The sequence below is a fragment of the Apus apus genome, chromosome 4 (assembly GCF_020740795.1).
Source record: "Apus apus isolate bApuApu2 chromosome 4, bApuApu2.pri.cur, whole genome shotgun sequence".
NCBI lineage: Eukaryota > Metazoa > Chordata > Aves > Apodiformes > Apodidae > Apus > Apus apus.
Window position 1 is genome coordinate 98,726,729 of NC_067285.1, and position 23,649 is coordinate 98,750,377.

Genomic DNA, 23,649 nt, shown 5'->3' on the forward strand with positions numbered 1-23,649 from the left:
TGAGGCCTGTAAAAAGGGACAGTCAGAGCAATAGTTAAGAATTAATAAAAAGTGTTCTTACTGGCAGTTCTCTGAAAACATTGTTTCCACGTGCAGCAGCAGTGAAAATAGCCAGCAAAAGGCAAGGCATCATCAGGAAGGTTATTGAAGATAAAACAGTGTCATTTTGTGGCTATGCAAAACCTTGTCAAGGTTTACCACAATATGATGGATACAGTAAAGGAAGAGTTACTTACTAAATCTCACTGTATTAAAACTAGGCAGAGATTGCTGAAACTTCTTAGAAGAGAAAAACAGATATGGGGCAGCTTTTGCACAGCAGTTTTTGAACATCAGGAGCTGCTGTGACAGGAGAATGTGGAGATGGATAATGCCATTGGATTCAAAAAGACAACTTCCCAGCTAAAAGGGAAGTTGGTGGAAAGGAAAAGTCTAAGGAAACTAATGCTAGTGTAGGCAGCGAGGTATCTCTGAGGTCCTCAATCCAATGATAGCATGTACTGGGAGAGCAAGAGAGGCATAAAATGCAGATAGTGGCCAGGCTGATGTGCACACTAGGAGAGGAGTTTTTTCTCACACCTGGAGGCTGAGGATTGGTCAGAATAGGCTGTCTGACCTACTGAGGCTGTTGATAATAGTGAGAGGTTTCCTGAAACCCAGAAAAAAAAGTTTGCTGCAATCAATGCAGAAATACCAACTGTAGGATCTCAAGGGTGACCCATGCAGTTTCTTTTCCTTCCTGTTCTTCCTGTTTCTTTAGCATCACTGGTCTGGAGGAGTTTCAAGTGATTGTGATCCTGATTATTTTGAAGATTGTCTCTGATCACACTTAGTTGTAGCTTGGTATTGCTGCTTTGATCTGGTGCTGAATGGCAAAGGCCAGAGGTTGAGCTATTTGTTTGGAGATCAAAATAATTTAATTTGCACAGAAATAACTTTATTAGAAGGCTGTGAGCAGCAGACCTGCAAAACTTCTAATAATTTTTTCTGTATTTCCCAGTGTTGCTTAGTATTGTTCGTGAAGACTGTCATCATGTAGTCATGGCTTCAGTTAAAGAATGGAAGTAATTCCATGTCTTGTTAAAACCATATTCCAAAATGGGGTTTTTTGTTTGTTTCTGATGTCATTTAGTTCTCGTCCAGAATTCTTGTCTCAATACCTATTTTGAGTGCTATGACAGAAGTAATACCAAGTTCTGCCTTGGTTTAAGAAGAAATATTTCTACCTTGCAGGTAGCTGGTTTTCAAGGTTTGTTGGTCATCTCTAGGATGCCTCTTTACAAACTTTTTAGTCTTGTATCTCATGAACCAAAGTGAATGTCTCTACAATGTATGCATACATACATACATTCATTTCACGAGGTAGCATTTCATTATGTGTTAAAGCTTTCTAACCAATGTTGTCATTTTCCTACCAGTTATAGAGGCTTCTTTCTTATAATAATAACTGATACTATTACAAAGCAGGAATATCTACCAAAATCAGGAGATACTGGGTATTCTTAATGAATCTTTATGACTTGTCAGCTCTTTCTGCATCAGTTTTGGGCATTTTGTGTTGTTTGGTTTCTTGGGTTTTTTTGTTTGTTTGGTCTTTTTTGTTTAGTTTGAGTGAAATCAGTGAATAAAGTAATTTCACGCACCGCACTGGTGTGTGGTGACTTTATCTGTTATTTTGTATGTATCTCAAATTTTTTGCATGGCTCTCTTTTTATTGAGGATCATAGTCCTGTAAAGTGTTGTCTCCAGGGACGTGTCATATACTTAAATTTCCTGTGTTGGAGGAACCAACTCTCTTGAACCTGAAAGGACTCTTCAGTTCTGCTTACCCTTTAGAAGCCCAAAATGTATCTAATTTTTTTATTCAAGAGTCTGCATTTTCAGTATTGTGTTCTTTCTAGTTATTTTTCAACTTACTGGTGGCCTCGTGAAAGACTGGAAATGAAAATTATTTTGGTTAGATTTCATTATGGAATCTTGTGAGAATCTTTGAGTTTTGTTTGTTGGGTTGTTTTGTTTTTTTTAAAAAAAAAATCTAGTTAGCTTCCTTTTATCTTTTTTTTGTAGTTTGGTTAGGGAGATTATTAGCTCTTCATAACGTGAGTTGTGAACTTTGAAGTAGTTTTTTCCTCAGTGACTTTGTCCAGTGATCTCTTCTAAACTTTTTTTATCATAGTGCCTATGACTATCAACTGAAGATGGAGAAACTGTTGTGAAAGGGAACACACAAACATTTAGAGACATGTACTCTGTATGACTGGCAGAAAACAACAGATGAAACCTGTGTGTTGCACAGGACTCAGGGACATTGCGAGCTTAGATATTTGGAGTACTTTACAGATGGGTAGGCCAGATAACCCCTGCAGGCTATTTCTGTATTGATTTTTCCTTCTGGAATATCACTTAATTAGAAAGGTTAATTAACCTTAATCAGTCCTTCCTTTAACTTTCTTAGGGTTAAGGAAGACTTTGAGAGGAACCTGTTCAGGGGAAAAGGAGCATCTTTCACAAGTGGCATATGTATAAGTGTTTTTTCCCCTTATGCTGACCTATGATGCTACTTTTTCTCTCTTTACCTTTCTTCAAATAATACAGAATAGTTGGGGAAAAACAGTAAGAAGTTGTTAAAACTATGATACTATTTTTTTCCCTTTACCTTTTTTGAAATAATACAGAACAGTTGGGGTAAAACAGTCAAAAACTGTTGAAACAGTCCAAAATAAATAGCTGGATGTGACTTTTACACAAAGCTCTATTTCTTTACAGTACTGGTATAAAGGAGAGTTACCCTAATGCTTTTTCTGACTTGTTATTTGAGTGTTGGCATTTGGGCTATCCAGCCAATTCTTCATGTCTGCATCTGAGGGTGTGGGAAAATATAGACAGATAATTGATGATTTAGCAGTAAAATCCAGTAACGTGAAAATAACACTAATGTAAAAGGGCTAGCATAAGGTTTCTTGTGGAGTTAAATGTTGAGCTGCATGTTGAAGCTCAATATTGGATTCACAGAGCTCAGGCACACTAAACAGCTCAAGATTGAAACAGAGAGCCAAGGAGGAAAGGTATGAAATTAAATATATATATAGGGGATTTTATCTATAATAGTGTTATTAAAAAAAATAAAAACTTAAACTAGAAAATATTTTGGGTGCTAATTACTTTCCTTAATTTTCCATGTTATTAAATACTTTAAGTGTGGTTTTCTATTTCAATACTTCATAGACTTCAACAGCTGACTATAAGTCTTGAATCAAACATTTGTCAGTGGCTTAACAGAGCGGACCCTTGCCCCAGTTTAGGTCTCTTAATTTCTTCAGTTTCATTATTATATATATGTGGGGGTGGCAGAGAGAATATAAATAAACTGTTAAAACCTTTAATTACATAGGTCTCCTGTGCTTAAACCTGTACTGGGCTCAAGCTGTATTCCCAGTTACTGGGGTACTACTTTGTCATCTGGTAACATGATCTGGTCGCATAGGTGACCCTGCTCTGAGGAGGAGGTTGGACTAGAGACCTCCTGACATCCCTAGTAGCCTGAATTATCCTGTAAACCTATTTAGTTAAGTCAATTTTAACTTCAGTATCAGGCTTGTTTAACAGTACGTAAATATGGATTTACAAATAGTAATGTCAGGTGCATTTATTTGGTTGCCTTGAAAGTAAACAGTAAAATATGTATGGATAAGGGATTTTTAGGAAAGCAGTCACATGTTCTTGTTTAAGGCAGATTCTTTTATTATTTCTGAATTAGTTTATTTTTTCTTCAAGAAGTTCTGCTCCAGATCAAATATATAACCCATTTGCAGACAGCTGACATTGTTTAAAGAATGAGATGTCAGAAACTTGACAAAATAAAGTAACTGCTTAAAAATTGTGCCATGTGTACACGATGTTTATAATTACATTTCTGAGATGAGCTGCTATCATCACTGCTTGTTCTTTGCAGGGGATGGAGTGCTAGATCTCTCTACAAAGAAAAGCGCACGGTTGGAAGAACCAAGACATGATCCATTGTGTTCTGAAAACTCAGTGTCTGGGTAAGCAATGTTTAGGACTCTCTATGCCTTATTTAAAAGACAACCCAGGTTTCTCTGAAGTCAGGTTTTATGTTCATAACATATTTGTATATACTGACACACACGTGTGCTTCCTATTTTGCTTTCAGATGAATTTTTGTTACTCATGAGTGTGTGTCTATGTATATATCATATGTTTCATTTGTCTTTTTTCCTTTTTTTTCTGTTTAAAGAAAAGTTATCAGAACAATCACCAAACTTTAGTTCATGTTACTAAAAATGAACTTAAAATTGATTACATAACACATTAAAAGTAGTAGGATAGTAGAAGGAAATGTAAATATATTCTTTCAGACTTATCTAGGAAGCTTCAATTTTGGACAAAAATGAGTATGTTAATATTTAGATTTAAAATATTCTTCAACTAACATGAACAAGTTAAATGACTATGATGTATAATCCTTAACGCGAGAGAGAGCAAGCGTGCGCGAGAGAGCTCTTAATCACTGTACTTATACTTACATCATGGTTCTGACTATGGTGTGTGGTGGCAAATGGTTAAATTTTTTTGTTCAGCAAGAAAAGCGTTACTTTATCTGCTGAAAGCTGCCACAAAACTAGTGAAATGCATTGTTTTGTTGGATTTTGTTATGCCCTTGGCATCTTCCCATCCACTAGCCATAGCAGGACCCTTTTTGTCACCTGTATGTCTTACCAAATAACTTACTGCAAATAGGGCTACTGCAGCAGTATTTGAATGATGTAAAATTGCATTTTATTAACTTGCTGATATGAAGAAGCTTTAAAAAGAATACGACTTTGTAATTAGAGAGCTGTAAGTAGTAGTGGCTAGAAGTTTTTAAAACTGTGCTTTATTTTGCCAAAATGGACTTGATTGTTACCTAGAGCACTTTATCTTACTGTTGTAGAAAGTCTAGTTTCGTGTAAGTCTGGGATGTTTGTGCGTAGTTATGTACTTATTGCTGCAAATTTTCTATGAGGGGGTTGACTCTTTTATTACTTGTTTAGCGGTAACGTCACGTTTCTACTAACAAAAACTCCTTCAGGATTTGGGTATTTAACGGAACTTTAATTGTATAATTAAAATTTATAACAGTGTTGCTCTGCAAGCATGTGAACAAGGGAATATAGCAAGCACATGAGAGTATTATCAAATACTGAGCTAGGATATAAAGTTCTTGGAAGGGCTGCTGTAGAAGCCACCGTTTGATTTCTGACACACTGTCCTACCAGAACTGTAACATTTTGCTAGGAAAATAATTTAACTACCACATCTCAAAGGCTTAAAAGTATCAGAAGCAGTGATGTTACCGAAGCAAGGAGTATAATAAAGGAGTGGACCCTTCCCTTCCATAGCTGTGTGAGAGTCTCTCATACATCAGTTTACCATCGTTTCATTCCATCCATCCAGGAGACTACACAGACACAGAGAGGACTATGTGGAAAGAAGTGCTGAGTTTGCAGATGGTTTGCTCTCAAAAGCTTTGAAAGACATTCAGTCTGGAGCACTGGACATAAATAAAGCAGGCATACTTTATGGCATACCTCAAAAAACTTTACTTCTCCACTTAGAAGCCTTACCAGCAGGAAAGCCTGCACCTTTTAAAAACAAAACTCGAGATTTCAATGATAGTTATTCATTTAAAGACAGTAAAGAAACTTGTGCAGTCCTACAAAAAGTAGCCTTGTGGGCAAGAGCTCAAGCAGAGCGCACAGAAAAAAGTAAACTCAGTCTACTTGAAACCTCAGAATTAAAATTCCCAACAGCTTCCAGTTACCTCCACCAGTTAACTCTACAGAGAATGGTCACTCAATTTAAAGAAAAAAGTGAAAATCTACAATATGAAACTTCAAGTCCTACTGTACAATTAAAAATTCCTCAGCTAAGAGTAAGTTCTGTGTCCAAACCACAGTCTGATACTGCTGGTCTTCTGGATGTTATGTACCACGTTTCTAAAACCTCCTCAGTCTTAGAAGGATCAGCTCTTCAAAAATTGAAAAATATCCTCCCTAAACAGAACAAAATTGAATGTTCTGGACCCGTAACTCACTCAAGTGTTGACTCCTACTTTCTGCATGGGGACCTCTCTCCTTTGTGTCTTAATGCTAAGAATGGGACAATAGATGGAACCTCAGAAAATACAGAAGATAGTTTGGATCGTAAAGATAATAAGCAACCAAGAAAAAAACGTGGCCGCTATCGGCAGTATGATCATGAAATAATGGAAGAAGCAATTGCAATGGTAATGAGTGGGAAAATGAGTGTTTCCAAAGCACAAGGAATTTATGGGGTACCTCACAGCACTTTAGAATATAAAGTAAAAGAGAGATCTGGAACATTGAAGACTCCGCCGAAGAAGAAGCTCCGATTACCAGATACTGGCTTATTAAATATGACAGATTCAGGGACTGGCAGCTGCAAAAACAGTAGCAAGCCTGTGTAGAATAATTGTTAGAAAGTTGTTTTGTGTGTGTGTGTGTATGTCTGTATACACACACCGTGTGAGAAGTACATACGCTCACTCTGACAGAAGACGTGAAATTATACAGTTCAAAAACCACACACATGCCTTTTGAAAAATAGTTTTATTCAGGGTTTTCACTGTGGACAGAATTATAGAGTTGCTCACTTAATTCTGATAGTGTGTATTTAATATAATCCTTGTATAAATAGGTGAAAAGATTCAGGTTTTATTTAGTAGTCAATAGCATAACGATGTTTTGGGAAAACAAGTATTTGTCATGTGAAGCATAATTTTTAATTGGTGAAGAACCACTCTACCCATTCAATAATCCATCTTATTATGGAAATATACAACCAAGGGTTGGCAGACTTTTGTACTTCACAGAATACTTGCAATAAATTGTAAGTTACTCAGATTATACAAATCAAGGGATGTTTTCTAAAAAGCTAGTTCCTTACAAGGAGGTGGATTTGTGAAGTATTAGTAGGATATAGTACATTCTGTGAAAGGAAAAAAAGTTCATCGTTACTTAAATATCCAATACAAGTAAGAAAAACATTTCATTACTAAAAATGTGTGTTTAGCAGGCATAAACTGCATTTTTTATAATTTTAAGAAAATTTTGTTGTTGGTTTAGAAAGAAATTGGTGTTTACAAAGTGTACACTTATGAAACCTGAGAAATTACTGTAGTTATAGAATTATTAAATATTTAATAAGATGGAATACTAAGAGCATAAAATAATTTAAACTTTTAACATAATTTTCCTTTTTAGTTTGACAAATAAGGTAACTTGTAAGGTTAAAAAAGAAAGTTGGAATGCAACTTAGAGCATGTTCATAATGTGCACAGAATGAGCTTGAGAATAGTTTGGGTTTGAGTTTTTTGTTGAAACGTGCTGGTTAGTTGGTGTTATGACTACTTAAAGTTTATTTAAGGATTGTTTCACACTCCTATTGAAGAACCTCACTGTAACTGTAACGTATTTGCTGCTGTGACATTTCAAAACATTTTCAGTTGATCAAAATGAATACCAAGTTACATTATCATTTTGCTAATAACCAAATTTGCAGTTCAGGGTCTTGATAGAAATACAAATATTAAACAGTGATGCTGTTTTGAACTTTCAATAATAAATTCTTTATAAATTTGGTAGTTAGAAGTTAGGCAGCTCACTTTAAATACGTAACTTTTAATAGAATTTAAAGGAGACCAATTACCCTCACTTTGCAGTTTTTACATGAATTTCAAAGTATTCATATTGGATTTTATATCATACTCAAATTTTTTTGGTGTAATATCGCAAACTACATGTCTACATATGAAGAATGGGGGCTTGCTTCATAATTCAATACTGGACATCAGTGCCCTTTTCCTCTGTTTTTTTCTGTATGCATCTCATTTGGCATAGAAAATATACTTTTCTCCAATTTTTATACATTTGATGCACACACTTTTTTTTCCCCAGTTAAATTTGCATATGTATTGCTTTGTTATAAAAACATAACAGGACATTAGATACATATGGGCTACATGAGATAATTTGATTTTTAGATCAACTTGCCCTTAAATTCAGTGCAAAGCGTACTGCAATACTGATGGCCAAATCCAGCCCATATTAGCACTCCTAAAAATAACAACTTCCATCTTAAAGCAGTATAATCCTGTGAAACTGCACAACCAGTGTCTCAGTTCTTTGGTCTCTCAGATCTATACTGAATCTTCTTCAGTGACTAAGGTTTACTTGCATATTAACAGAATGAATCCTTTTTTTAGGCAGGACTGTACCTGATAACAGGGAGATCGCAAAACAGCAGATGTCAGTGTCATCTTTCATTTTTAAAAAATTAAGCCATATTTTGTGAGGGCCAGAAGGATTAATTTCTGAATATATCCCCACTGAAAGATGAAGTTGAAAAACTCTTAAAATGTTTCAAGATCTGTCTTTGTACAGTTTTACTTGCAGAAATTTTTGGCTCCAGTACATTGCCTAATATTTGTACCATACTGATGTTTTCTACTCCTCAGACAATGTAATAAATTTGAGTCAGAAGTTTATATTGAAGGCAACCTACAGTACACTTTTTATATCATTTAAAAGATGACCTGACCAAAAAATTAACAGGATTCATAAAATCAGGGATCATTTTACTATTGACTTAACAGTACTCAGTAGTTTTGTATGTAATATTATAATTAATTTTCAACATTTTAGTACTTGTATTTATTTTTTGGTCAGAAATAGTAAAATATTTTTTGATAGTTTATAGATGATACTCAACCTGTAAGTGTTTAAAGGAACAGAATTATTTGTTTCTAATTATTAGGCTAACCTTTTGATTACACAACTAAGGAAAGGCAGGGAAATGTGTAGATTCTTCTTCCCCAACCCCTATGTATTCCATTAAATGTCATTTAAATTACACATTTTGAACTGTTTTATAAATTCAGTTACCAGTCACTACTTAGTAATTGACAATTTCTGAAAATTCCTGTTTCAGCAGAATTTTAAATGAAGGTGAAAGCAAGCCCTACATGCTTTCTACTTATTTGAATGTTTCTCAAGTATTTTATATTAAAAAACAGTGCCTCTGTTTTTAGAACTACTGCTCAGTAAAGCTGTTTAAACCCTTTCTGGTAGCTAATGACAATTTTATATTAAATTGTATATTAACTTTAGTGAGACTGATTTTTTTAGTTGTTTACAGTACAAATACTTGTATTTGTTTTTTAATTGCAGTATTTCCATTGTCGCAGTAATTTAGTAAAACTCTGTGGCTGCCTTGATTTTTGACAGATTTTTGTTAACAACTGATTTTTAGGCAATTAGTTATATTTATGCATAAATCAATTGCACTATAATTCATGAATTATTTATTACGATATTTTCTAATGAATTCCATGTATTTGTCTTGTGTTGTAAATGTACTGTAATTCTGTTTCTTCTTTGTGTTGTTATATTCCTAAATCTGATTGTATGAATTTAATTGTTTAGTTAACGTGTTTCTACGTTGTAATTTGTAGTAAAGCACTTCAATGCTTTTGCACATAAATTTACAACACTGATGTGTGATTGATTTGCTCATTCAGTAAAAAAAAGAAAGAAACAAAAACCTGTACACTGACTCATTTGACTTACTCCTGAGGCACAAGTTCATTAGCAATGGCATCAGATCAAGAACTGTATAAATTAAGCACATAATTAAGACTAATTATCTGAGACTTGTATACATCAGAAATAGTAGCTTTAAGGAGCCATGATTTCTCAGAATATATGCATTACTTATAAATGAGAAATGCAGAAAACTAATTTTATAGCAGTTACATCCTTTGGTTTGCAGCTAAAATTATCTATTACATATGACAGGTAATATATAGCTTTTTTGAGGGGTTTATTAGTAAAGTCAAAGCTAACATTTCTGTAAGTCACATTTCTATTTCTATAGTAGTTCTGTGCTGTTCACATGAGTACTTGAAAGCATGTTCTGTTCCCAGTTCTGTTCCTGTTTCCAGTCTGCAAATAAGTTGCTAGATTGATCTGTCTTGTCTGTGGCTGAGATGACAGGGGATAGGATGCTTGGGAAGGAGAGTTTTTGGGGAGCTCTTCGTTTTTCAACTTGCGAAGGAGGCAAAGTTGTACTTCTTAATACATACAATAACATGCTGAAAGACTAGTACTTAGTGTTGTCAAATCTCTGCATTTTGCCAGTTTTGGCCTCCAGTCAATCCCCATTTCATGCTATTAACTGCCCCTGCCCTCCAGTAGGGAAGTAACATCATTCCATGCTTAACTTCTGTCTTCAGAGATATTATGCATAAAAGGTACTGGGGGAGCAGCGAGTATTGATCCTCTCACCTCTTTTCCTCTCACCCTCAATTTCCTACCCACTCTTGTCCTCTTTCTGTGTGCAATTTGTAGGAAGTGTAAGACTGTTCCATGAGGAAAGTATGCAATTGTGAAAGTGATAGCTCTTCCTTCTATGAAATTACTATTTAAGCCTTTTGTCCTGGGGATAGTCTAAACTACTGCCAGACAACACAAATTTAAGGGCTATAAGAAGGAATGACAGAAAACAGAAATATAATTCCATAATTGTATTGAAAAGCTACTTAACATTAGTTTGCTTACGTATATGGACATCTCTACAGAGAGACACATTAAAGAAAATGTGTTGCTTTAATGCTTTAATTTGTTTGCATAATAAGCTCTGTTCTCAGATGGTGACCAAATAAGAGACTGATGAAGTTTCATAAACTTGTAAGGCCATTTGGAGTGTGGTGCTATTACAGTAACGTAGAGGAAGTTAAGTTTTCTGTCAGCTTTAGAAGCTAACACTTAAAAGCTAAGGGAAGACAGACTCTAGATGTTACACAAGGGTAGATGGCCAGGAAAAAAATCTGATTAGGAGAATGTCCGATATGTCTGTGATAACCAGGGTATTACTTTATGGAACACTTGATCTCTACATAGCAAAGTCAAAGCAGTTTTGAGGCCTTTGGAAATTTTGGTTACAGACCTTGAGAAAGCTTTAGGGCTCTGGACATTTTCCTCCAGAGCGTCTTTTAAATAGCAGTTACGGATACAGGTTCTCTACAATTAAAGTTCTCCAGAGAAACTCTATTAATATAAACATATATCTATCTAGAGATTTGGTCTAAATAAGATTGTACTATAGCCATCTTTTTAGCACTTAACAAGTTTACTGTGATTTTCAAACAAAATATTGAAGACTTAGTGCTGTGTTCATTTTATTCTTACCTAGCCTTTCAAAACATTAGACAAAGAAACGGTGGTGAGGAGGCCAATTAGTTTTTACCCAGCATTTTATTACTAGAATAAGCTTTGTTTTCACAAGTGTAGCATCTCAGCACCTCATAACTTCTGAACTTGTTGGACTAACACTCAGACTCTTCTCAGTGTAGCAGCATTTCAAAAACAGACCCTGGCAATGAGATGGCCTTGAATAATAATGGTTTTACTTTAGATTGCAAATGCAAAGTAGGTTTTTCTTTATAAGACTTCAGTTTAAACATAATTGCAATTTCAACTAGTACCTTCACAATTATCTTGCACTTCTATGAGTTAGTATCATCTGGATGCTTAATTTTGAATATATATTGTTTAATACTAAGATTACAAAAGAAGGAAAAAAATGAGGAATTAAGAATAGTTGACTGGTCTTAAGATCTAAATTTTAAAAGCCACATAGGACAAGAAAAACAGAAATGTGTATGTATAGCTTTCAGTAAGAAACTTGAGATTATTGTTGCTAATAACATTGGGCGTGAGCTAATCAATGAATAGCTAACTTTATATAAATATAGCACATTCATTTTTAAATGTTTGTTCCTTGAGCAATATAGTTATAAACCAAATCAAAATGAAATTTCAAAAAATATACAGGAGATAGTAGTAGGGCAAAAAGTTAGTGTCATGTTCAGAGTTTGGTGATATGTTTAAACAATACATACTTTTCTAAAACAGAATTCTTTTAATATTTTCTGCTCTTGCAATTGGTTTCAGTAAAACATTTGAATTGGGTGTTAACTATCTGTTGATAGTTGCTATCCAGTATATGAGTTTTGTATTTAGTTGAAGAAATACCTGTATTAATTTTTACCATGGAAAATTTTCAGCTTTTCAGTATAAATGATTGATTAGGTAAGTAGTAACATTAGTTTTAATAATTAATAAGAAATTAAATAGTTAAGGTAGTTTCTTTTCAGTTACTTGATTTTGAGTTATCATCTTTGAGAAAAACTGTTCAGCAGTCCTATTTAGATATGGGCCTACCCAATATTTGAGATTTAAAGGATATTAACCTTTGTCACAGAGTTATTTATTTCAGTGGTGAATATCTCTATTTCTGCTTACTGAAGGAATCCATCTGTGTTGCACGCACCTGTGTGTGTATGTGTGTGTAATATATTGCAATGAAGGAATTGTGATGCACCACTGCAATTTATTTAAAACTAGAAGAGAAACTTTTATCAGCAAAGAACAGTAACTGTAGCAACTGGCCTTTTTTTTTTCCATTTCCTGTTAGCCTAGTTAAGTGTAAGAAGTTTAGTTTCTAAGTAAGAAATGTATAAATTAAAATTTCTTTAGAAGGATCTTTAAAAGTATCCTGAAAGGCATTCAATACACTGTGGTATACGAAGATCTTAGGGTGGGATTCAGGAGAGATGGATCCATTCTTGCCTCTGCAGCAACCTTGAATTGTGACCTTAGGCAAGTCTTTTATCCTCTTAGTGCCTCCATTTGTGAACGGGGAGTAGTACTAAGCGCCCCAGGTTCATGGCAAGGTTTTCTTCCTGTTTATTTTTCCCATGGCAGGATTATCACTGCTGTAGAAAATATGCACATCATTGCTAGTGACATTGCTAGTATGTTCGAATAGTGCAAGTATTAAGGTTTTTAGGCTTGAGTTTAACCATTATAACAAACATTAGACATGGTGTTTTACTGTAATTTATATTTTGTTTTGATTTGTTTTCATTTTCAGTTCAAGCTCAACAGCTGATGCAAATTCAGAGGAAACAGCTAATTTGGAAAAAGAAAAATCAACATTAAACAAAGTTTTGGAGTCTCTTTGTTCATATCACTGGCAACAGGCTTTGGCTATGTTAAAATTTTTAATACAAGATGAAAATGTTCCTATTATTTGCAGTTGCAAGCAAACACATTTTGTCCACTCTGAAACTTCCAGTTCCCTTACTGAAGAGGACGTTCACATTTCATGTTGCAATTGCAATGGACATATGCTGACAAAAAGGTGCTGTTTACAGAATCAAAGACCAAACACTTTACCACCTCTGTCTGTCTGTGTTAAAGATTTCCATTCTCTGTCATGCCAAGCTGTAGCAATTGGATGTATTACAACAATGGTGAACAAAGCATGTAGTTCTCATAAGTACTGTGCTGAACAGTTGCAGAATTATAACAGGCATTCCATGAAAGCAGCAGCATGTACATACTCAACTAAGGACTGTGATCTCTTGAACACCATTAAAAATTCAAGCAGATCTCGTAGCCCATCACCACCTCCACTGTCACCTGTACAGAGTGAAGAATTTGAATCATCTGAAGGATCAGTTACAGATTTTCCAACTTTAGACAATAACAAGTCTGAAATATCCATCAACCAGCCTCCATCCCTCCTGCCAGCTGAAGGAAGCAAAGGAGAATTTGAATATGATGGTAAAACATGCAGAGGGAAAGAGACCAAATATTCAGATGAAGCATTGCTATCAACAGACGAAGAAAGCAACAGTTGCTATATAAATTCTGAGAAGGGTGAACATTCTGCCATTTTTCAAGACTTAATGGACCGCATTAATGAAAAGTTAAAATCAATAGACACTACAGATATAACAACAAATCTTGTAAAACTGTCTAGCAGTGACAGGGCACCAGAAAATGATGTCAAATTAGGAGACTTCATAACCTCTATTTTGCATAATGCTAAGGCAAGTGATTACAGTTTTATGGAATTACTTCACCAGCATGATAAACAAATGGAAAGTAAAACTATCCAAACAAGATTTCGCAAGCGTCAGGAAACTTTGTTTGCAATGTATAATTCTCCTGATTCACCCTTCATTCGCCGGCAGTCTTTGCAAATCAAGAGGGAGCTCGCAAGTCTTGATGAAACTCTTGTAAGAAAAAAGCCAATTTCTGAGAGAAATGCAAAGAAATCTACAAAAAAAATTGATAAAATATATCCAAATAAAAGGCACGGTTTCACTGTAATAGAAGATGAGGCTTTGCAACATCTTGAAAGTAATCCATGCATGAATTGCCAAACCAAACCAATGTGCTTACCAGTACGCCAAGCGGAGTCTTTCAAACTACCTCTTACTAATTTTCAAACCAGCTCTGGCTTTCTGGTTCTTTCAGAAAACAGTGCTATTGCAGCCAGCCAGGTGAAACTCACAAAAACACAAAGAGATTGTGCAACCTTCAAAGACACTGATCAGATTCCTCTAAAGGATGAGAGTAATGGAATCTTAGGCAGAACTAAACGTAACATTGTGCCTCCTGGATGGTACTCAGTGTATGTAACGAACAATATTGTGTTTAGAAAGTCATCTAGTGCAAAGAGGTCCTTAGAAAATTTGGAAAAAATGAAAATAAATAAAGATGTTCTTGCTGAAAGATGCAGTGACATAAATATAAGCAAAATTGTGAGGGACACAAATCTGCAAGTTGTTGTAGAGCGTTTAGAAGATACAATAAACTTAGCCAGAAAGACTAACAACTCATTTCTGGATAGTTACAAGATAAGTCAAAAATTAAAAGATAATGCTTATGAACAGGTTATGAACCCATCTGCTAGAAGAAGCCTACCTTCCACTCTGAGTGAAACGGGATGTGCAGGACAAAGTTTCTTTCCACAGTCTCATGTGCCAGGCAGCAGTAAAACCAAAACTGTGTGTGTGACAACAAACAAACAAGAAATGGTTGCAGATCAAGAAATTAATGATAGCTTTCTGAAGTCTCTGGCCTTTCCTTCATCCAGTTCAAATTCCATCAATGGCGACTTGCATACAACTTCTGAAGCTGGGGACATCTCATCTCCCTTAAACTACTCTAGTCCTATTAAGCTTATGTTTGTCTCGGAGGTTAATAGTAGTGAAGGGGTCAAATATACTTTAACATCTGCAGCTGCATCTTCTAAAGGAAGCACAGATATTTGTTTGTTTCAGGGCCACACAAACACACTGTTAGACAAACAGGCCACAGGAGATCTTTCCCATGCCGTATGTGTCAAGGACTGTGATTACAATGAAAATAATACCAAGGAGGAGTCAGGTTGTGTTTATGCGGAAGCAATTACAAGCTCTTGTCCAGTTAGTCAAACTAACTTTAGCGACTCGAAACAGAATGATGAAGTTGTGGAGAAATCAAGCAGTGAATTAGTTTTTAAAAGAAAACCCGGTAGACCAAAGAAAATAGGTCCTCAAGTTATAAAACAGGTTAAGAGACCTATTGGACGGCCTCCAAAACCAAAAATAGACATGACTGAAAGCACAGAACCAAGACCTGAACTTAGCAATGGTGGTAAATGTACCAGCTCTGGTGCAGCAGTACTGGAAGAAGTTAGCAGCAGCAAAAACATTACTGTGACGGTTGTTTTTGGAAGGTCAAGAAGAACTAAGAGGCATGTTTCTGAAGGTAATCTAAATGTCATCAGCATTCTGCCTACACAACACATTGATTCTAATTTTACTAATGACCACAGCAAAGCAAGGCACAATGCAGAAACTGAAAATGTTTTGACTGAAATAGTGAAAGCCTTGCAGAATTCTTCCACTGAAAATGTGGTCTCTGGTTATGACTATGTGAGACCTATCAAAAGTAAGCCAGCATCACCCCATCCTTGCAGCAATATCATACGGCCAATTAAGAAACCATTAACCACCATTCGAAAACCTGGCAGGCCAGCAAAAGTAAAAATCTCTGGTATATCAGTGACTTTTAGTAGAGTTTCACCTCAGGAAAGAAAAGTGAGTATTAGCAACTGTTTGCCTCCTTTACAACAGCAGAATGCATTAGAAAAAAACATACTGCTGGAGAGAAAAAATCAACTGTGCAATAACATGAGTCAAGTCAAGAGCATGCAGAAAGATTCTGGAGAGGATGGATCACACAGTGTTATTACAACAGTGTCAAGAAAACGTGAAATTCCATTGAGACATTCTGCTAGAGACAAAAAACCCTCACTGCATTTCTTGCATTCATTAGCATCTTCTAGTGCATTTACTTGTAGAAGTGCCTTACTACAGAAATCTTACAAACTCCATTTAAAAAAAGCTAAAGATCGAAAGGGAAAACATAGGCAATTGAATCAGAGCACAGCATCTAAAGATACCTCAGAACTGAGAAATTCAGGAAATGCAAAAAAGGATCTTAAGGATGGTGAATTTGGACCCATTAACGAAGTATCATCGGATCCCATTTTTTCATTGAATCCCTCTCTCAGGTGGTGGGCTACCTCCACTTCAAGTGATACTTTGTTGGAAGAACTAAATAATAGATTTGAACAGATAACTAATACCTGGTTGCGAGTGGGGGGAAGTGAGTTTGATAAATGTGTATGTGAAAAAAGGGATCCCCTTGAAGAAGACTGTAGTACTGAAATGTCAAACCCTTTAGACTCCTGCCTTGTAGAATTTGAAACATCACCTATAAAAATGCTTTTTCAGAAAAAGTGTAACATGAATGAACTCTGCACCTGGTTTATGCAAACTACAGAAACACAGTCTCTCTCTCTAGTGAGAAAGGCAAATGCTCGCAATCCTTTAGAAGTAGTTAGCACTAGAGAGATAAAGATGGAAACTAAACAGTCTGATCTTAGTACTTGCCCTTTCAGAAAGCACTTTAAAAAGTTTGCACTATCCTCTCCTTCAAAACCAGCAGGGAAGTTACAAATACTGCGTAACATGGTGAGGTCTCCGGTCTTAAGCATGAAAAGTAATTTCACGTTAGCCAGGTTAAAAAGAAATGAATTTAAGAAGTTACAGCGTGATAGGTGGGGACAAGTGAAAAAGCTCTATAGTCAGGTTCCTGGAGGCTGGAGATCAAAAAAGAAAAATTTACAGTTCTTTTGCCAAAGTCAGTTGTTTAAAAGTACGAGTGTGGAAGCCAGTGATGGAATGCCCAAGCTCCAGGAAAAAAATACAATAGAAATCCAGCCCACTCAGACTTTGGTAGAATCTCAGAGTAGCCTCTTGCCAGCTGAAAATGAAGCCAGATCTGTTCAACAGATGATGGAATCTTCTGACTTTAACCCACATCCTGGTTTAGCAAATACACTTAAGTCATACTCAGAGACAAATGGAACAATTTTTTGCCAACAAAACATTAGAAAAGAACAAAGCCAAGATAAACTGTTTCAAAGTACTGGGAAAGCCAAAACCTTTAAAGATTGTAGAATATTTCTGAGAAAAATCAACCATATTGAGCAGCACAATTCATTTAAGTTAAATAATGTCATTTATTCTCCTGAAGCCGTTGAAAGTAAAAGCAATCAGACCTATATGGAAGAAAAAAGACATCCTCTTTTAAGGTCCCATTCTACTAAGCAAAATGCAGTGCAGAAACAAGAAAATGAAATGGAAGCATCTGAAGGATCTAATTCTTCTAAAGTGACTGAAAGACTGGATGACCAGTTTCACAGCAGGAAATTAAGTAGTGGTGTAAACCATGAGGATAATCCTGTTGGTAGTTCTGAAGTTCTTATCAGAATAAACAAAAGAAAAAGTCCACAATGGGAGACCACTGATACAAATATAAGAAAAAGGCTTAAGAGACAATCATGCAGTAGTGGACAAATGGCAACTTATTACCCAAAGTACCAAGTAGGTAAGTTCCTGTTCCCCCCTTCATCTTAAAATTGCAATCTTGGAAGTCGAACAACTAGGCACTTTGGATTTATTTTTTTTTAATTGCATGATATTCATGTTAATTTCAGATAAGTCATTAAATTAAACATTGTATCTCATCAGAATAATGCAGATGTTGAAGTGTGTGTAATATTGTAGTATTTCAGCTATAATAGGTGGGTTACATTCTATTACTGCTATAGCACCTAGATAAATAAAAAAAGCTAGCTTACATAGTTCAGACAAACGACAAATGAAGTTCTGATGCATCTGAAGTCAGTCGCAGCTGGTTATTGATTTCAAAAGGAAGAGAATTTTATTCCACTGGGTAGTTTCTCATGTCGTGAGAAAGAGTAAATTATAAAGCAGAAGTTCAGTATATTAATATATAGTTAACATACAGGGTTGTTTGTTTTTTTTAAAAAAAAAAAATAATAATTTATTTGTAAAGTAAATCTGTAATGGTTTTATAATTAGATAGTAAAAAATAGTACTATGTGCTTCTGAGAAGTATTAATTCAGAGATCCAGTTTAGTATCCATTCAATGGCAAAGACATCTGCTGACCCCAGAGGGTTTGCGTGTTGAATCCTTACAGAGCAGTTTAAAATACAGAATTATTCTAGACAAGAAAAATATACAGTTACTATCCTAAATGCCTTGGCTTGGAATCTCTTCATGCTAGTGTGAAATTAAATACATTTTTAAAGCTAGATACTTTGAATATGTTGTAATATAACTGTGATCTCAGGCCATTATATTGCTTACAAAACAGGCTTTCTTCCATTGGGCATAGAGATCTCCTTAAATAGAAGTCTTAACTCCTTTCAGTAAAATAACTAAGGTGTGAAATACTCACCAAGTTAAGAAAAAAAGTTCTACAATTAGGAATTAAATTGCTGCAGACATATTCATTTGTAGAAACAAGATTGTATTAGCTAATCTGATTATATTGCCCAAAAAATTATTTTTAAAAAACCTCTTTGAAATATCAGAGCAAAATCTTAGGTCCCCTTTTTATTCTGTGTTGTAGAAAACTATAAACTGAGGAGTTAATTTAAGTTGTAATATAAACAATATTATGTCTCTTGTATACTTTTATTTATTTTATGCTTTAAGCAATATATAAAATTATTTATATTAAGCTCATTCAGTGTAACCCTGCTTTTCTAAAGTTCAGCATTTTTTTTAATCTTTAGACTACTATTTTGTACTTTGCTTCGCTGATTTGGGGCCGAACTTAACATAAGAACTTTGTTTTTAAGAAGCTCAAACCTTGACATAAGATTACTGTAAAATAGCCAGAACTAGAAAAGGAAAGGGTAATATCTGTCCATTTATTTTTTGCAAACAAAGAAAGAGCTCTCTCATACTTTTATTTCATAATTTTGACTGTAGTTGAGAAAACATTGCATTCAAATTATATTTGTCTTTAAGCTTTTTCTTGTTATGGCAATGCAAGACCTATTACGGCCATATGGGCTCATGTTAGTTTTAATTGGGACTGTATTTACCTGATAACTTTCCTCCTTTAGTTTTGGATCTTTAGGAAGTCTGATAACTATTTTGCTATTTTACATTATTTCATTTACAATTTTTGTTATTTTCCCTTTTACTCATAGTTTCTCATATCAATTGTTGTCTTCAGCAAGGATATGACAGAAAGTTCAGGAAATGTTAAAAGACAATTACAATTCTGGATTCTTCTCCAGACTTGTAACCCCAAATCTTTTTAGGGGTACTGTTGCAGTATCAGGGCATTGTCTGATATAGAAAAGGATGTCTTGTTTTGGCACATTGATTCAACATTGTGTACTGTCTTCACTAGTCGAGAAAATAATATAAACATTTTTAGTCTAATGTATATAGCTACTGGCTAAAAAGAAGGGACATGATTTCTAGCTGTGCATGCATGTGTTTTCAAACATAATTCCTGCATCTGAACATTTAATGCACCTTAAAGCATCATCATTCATTCATATGTTCCTTGGGCTGTGTTTGTCTTGATGTGGTATCGTATCATTGTTCTGTTGTCGTGCTTGAAGTGTTCTTATATACACATTTATGGTCAATATTTGAAGTTTTTCTTCAAGTTTTACTGATCTTGGTGTCTTACCGAATATTCTTGAAAGAGAGAGGTGTTGTGATGCTGTATTGTTGTGAAGCATTGTGGCAGGTAGGCAGAACGTTGTTACCAACTTTTCATGTACACCCCATTTTTGTTGGAATGACCAAGTGGGAATAAAGCAGTTGAGTTCTTACAGCTCAAGGTAGTCTCAAGCAACCAGAGCTTGCCATGTGCTCGTAACAGCAACAGAAGGAAGCTCATCACTTTTTCGCACTGCTTTTATTCAAGATAAGGTGGATGGTAGATATGTTGGTCCATATGCTGTTTGTTACTATTGAGTTCTGAACTATTGTTTCAACAATGCATTTGATGGGGGCAGTTCCCTTTTACTGTAAGTCTATGTTCCGACCATTTTAATTTCTTCAGCAACACTGAAACATTATGACTGTCTGTGGTGGCAAGGAGTATTATGTAAGCATGCTTTTAGGAGAGTGTTTGTTTCCTTTCCATGAGAGTGGCTCAGTGTGTTTCCTTTTAACACTGAAGACCACATTGACGTGCTTTGGACTTGGCCAGACTAGAGCCAAAAAGGCTTCAGGAGAGCCAAGATAAAATAAGAGAAACTGGTATCCAGCAATAGAATGGGACACTATAAAAGACTCCCTTTTAGGAGCTTTTAGTGTCCTGAATATTTTAAAAACCTACTTCAGAGGGTGTGGATTTATTACAGAGCAAAGGAGGCTGTGGACCTACTAGAGCAGCAGGCAGGACTGTGCGCTGTGATGACATGACATATGTCTTTACCTACCCTTCGTATCAGGGTGAGAGTTCACATAGAAAAGCTTTTAAAAAACATTTCTAATCATTTGAAACTAGGATATTTTCTTCATCTAATATGGACTTTTGCATTACCTCCCTTCTGTTTTGTCTATTCTTCAAGTAGTCTGGAGTTTTAGAAGAAAGCCCATTGTATTTGTTGGCAGAGAATGTAACTTTTCAATTTTAATTTTTAATTATCTTTGAATGCTGTTTTTAAATGCTGTCTTGATGAGATCAAGGTTAGTGCAGTACTTAAAATGAGAACTTGATAATCTTCAATCATTTCAAAGTTAACTAGAAGAATTAGGAATCTAACTCTGAACACTTGATATTTTTGAGTCTAATTTATCTCTTGATTGCTCACATAAAATAATATCTATTTTACTATGAAAACAGACAAAATTCTTCTTAAACTTGACTTCTGATACCATACATTTTCTTAAAATTACGATGGAAAATTTTGTTAACACATCTATATTATTACGGCATTAATATTCCAGCATTGTTGTTTATTTGTCTTGTGGCTGTGCAGTCCAGGAGCATAGGGCTGCACAAGGTGAATTGCTGTCCTGCTAGTGTGGGAGCCAGTAGTCTCACCAGTGATCTACTGACAAAAGGGCTGCTTTGAGCAAGTCTTTTAAGCTTTCTCTTTCATGAAGGAGTGGTTTCTACACTCCTGATGTAGAACAAATGTACAATATTAGGTTAGGTATAGTGCAAGAGACATAGTGTGTCATTAAATCTATTGATTTTGAGAAATCCTTTTCAACAGCCATGTCTTAGCTTTTTTTCACTTTTTCACTTGGACCAGATAACTTTCAATTTTTTTCCTAGAGTGTAAAGATACATTTCTTTTCCAAAATCAGGATGTATAAACAGACTTTGTCATCCTAGCTCCACACTTTTGGGCCGACAGCTCTATACACTTCATAATTCTACAAGTTACTCCTTCCACTCCCACTCTCATGGCAAATGGCACATTCTGTTCTTGTGGAACAGGTCTAATTATTTATGTTGCCCTTCATTTTTTCATTACCAAAGGAAGGGGACCTTTTTCTGATGCTGATTTCTCTCATGTTCTAGACATCAGTAAAGGCTTCCTAGATTATGCTTCAGTGTTCTTTAGAGTACAAATAATGGTATCTATTTCTTTATTAAGAGGATATGTATCTTTAATGAGGAACTTTATGGAGACCTAGGCCCATTTTTCTGTATTCTTTTGTTTGGTTTTGTCAATATGACAGACCTTACTTGTCAGATTTGTTCTTTCAGCAGCACATGACATGTCAGCATTCACCCTTATCTATTCCTTACCACATATTAAATTTAGTAGTTTCACAAAATTTTCTTTTAATGGCTGTGCCAGCTCACCTACTCATCCTCAACTGCCACATGCTTCTTTCTGTCTCCACTTTCAGGCATACATGAAAAGAAGCTGTGCTTCTGTCTTTTATCATGGTTGATCTGTATGTGGAGCAGGTAGCTTAATGTGACTGTGGCTCTTTCTTCAGTGATGATTGACTTCAGACCTGTTTTTCTTACTGCTCACCTACCAATAGAAATGATATTAATTTAACATTAGCTTAGGACTTCAAATTTTTTCAGAAGTATAAACCTGTGCCCCTCTCTACTTGTTCTTGAATGTTTTGTATCAGTTGTCAAGCCATTAGTGAGTAGTGTGACTATGTTCTTCATGTTTTACCCAATAGCTCTTATGTAGGTGTTCTTATTCTTGGTTTTCACTTTGCAGCTCAGGGTAGAATATTTAAATTGGTGGTCTTGCTAGGAACTAGAATCATAACACTTTCACATTTCATATTAAAATGCATGCATATGTAAAAATTCAGATGCTTAGGGAAATCAGTCTTTTCAGATGGATCTTGTCACAGGTTCCTCTTATCTAAGGTGTGGATTCACAAATATGGAGAGATTATACTCGATATTTTACTGACACAGGCTTGTCCTCAAAGTTGTCTATTGCAAACTATTGAAATCTTCACTATCTGCTTCAGGTGATGGATTATTTTCCTGTACAGGAAATGGAAGCCTTGCTGAAATTTTTTTGTCTAAAAGATGTAAGTTAGCATATGGTATTTTTCTTTATCCAAAAAATATTGTCTTAGCCTCACTTGGATGGTTATTTTTTTTATCATGTCATGATTCCCATTTGGAATGGAGGCCAAATATTGGGGGGGGGGGGGGGGGGGGAAGTTACTCAAAGTTAGGTTTCAGTGTTCTTATTGGGACACCGCATAAATTTCAAAATATTAACAATAATTTATTTTTAAAATTTAAGAAGCTTATTTACAATAGAAATGTAAGTTTAAGAGCTATACTTAAGGTATCCACTTTTAACATTGTGGTGGTGTTTCTCACCTGTCTTTCTAGTTTGAAGTTCTAGAGATCTGTGTTTGAAGAAATTCTTTTATGTATCGTTTGTTCCTGAGATATTTCTTATTTTTCAGATAACTACTCACAGCTGTTTTTAAATTCTATTTAAGTAATAGAAAGCTCAGAAATTACATCTTTGCAAATTATTGTTTGACCTTTAATTCAGAAGTCTGGTGGCGTATAAACCACCCAGGCATTGTCTCATCATATTTCAGAGATGATCTCCCTCCATAATGTAGTTGCATTTGTAATGTCGAAATACTACTATGAATTTGAGATTAATCCAGCTGGAATGACAAGATGTCCGTATCTGCAGTCATCACAGCACTGTGATGGTGGCACTCGGTTCCCTCTGAGAGCTCCCTGAACCAGCAGACTTAGTTCTGAGCCTCCAGGCCTTAGTCTTATTTTACCTCATTCAACAACATTTTAAATTATGAATAAGTAGAACAAATAGGGCAAGAATTTTTTTTTTC

The 23,649-nt window shown here is 35.2% G+C and overlaps 1 protein-coding gene across 5 annotated transcripts in view; it reads left to right on the forward strand.

The window, feature by feature from the left end:
• The window catches only part of LCORL (ligand dependent nuclear receptor corepressor like), a 120,234-nt gene that overhangs the window by 40,491 nt on the left and 56,094 nt on the right, over window positions 1-23,649 (forward strand). For 2 of the 5 annotated variants that reach the window (XM_051619992.1, XM_051619993.1), the window contains exons 6-7: window positions 3,953-4,043; window positions 13,015-17,876. In XM_051619992.1, coding sequence (XP_051475952.1) covers window positions 3,953-4,043; window positions 13,015-17,876 — 4,953 coding nt within the window. Of the gene's footprint in view, window positions 1-3,952; window positions 4,044-5,454; window positions 9,612-13,014; window positions 17,877-23,649 lie in introns of those variants that run through there. The other 3 variants (XM_051619995.1, XM_051619996.1, XM_051619997.1) reach the window with 3 other exon arrangements.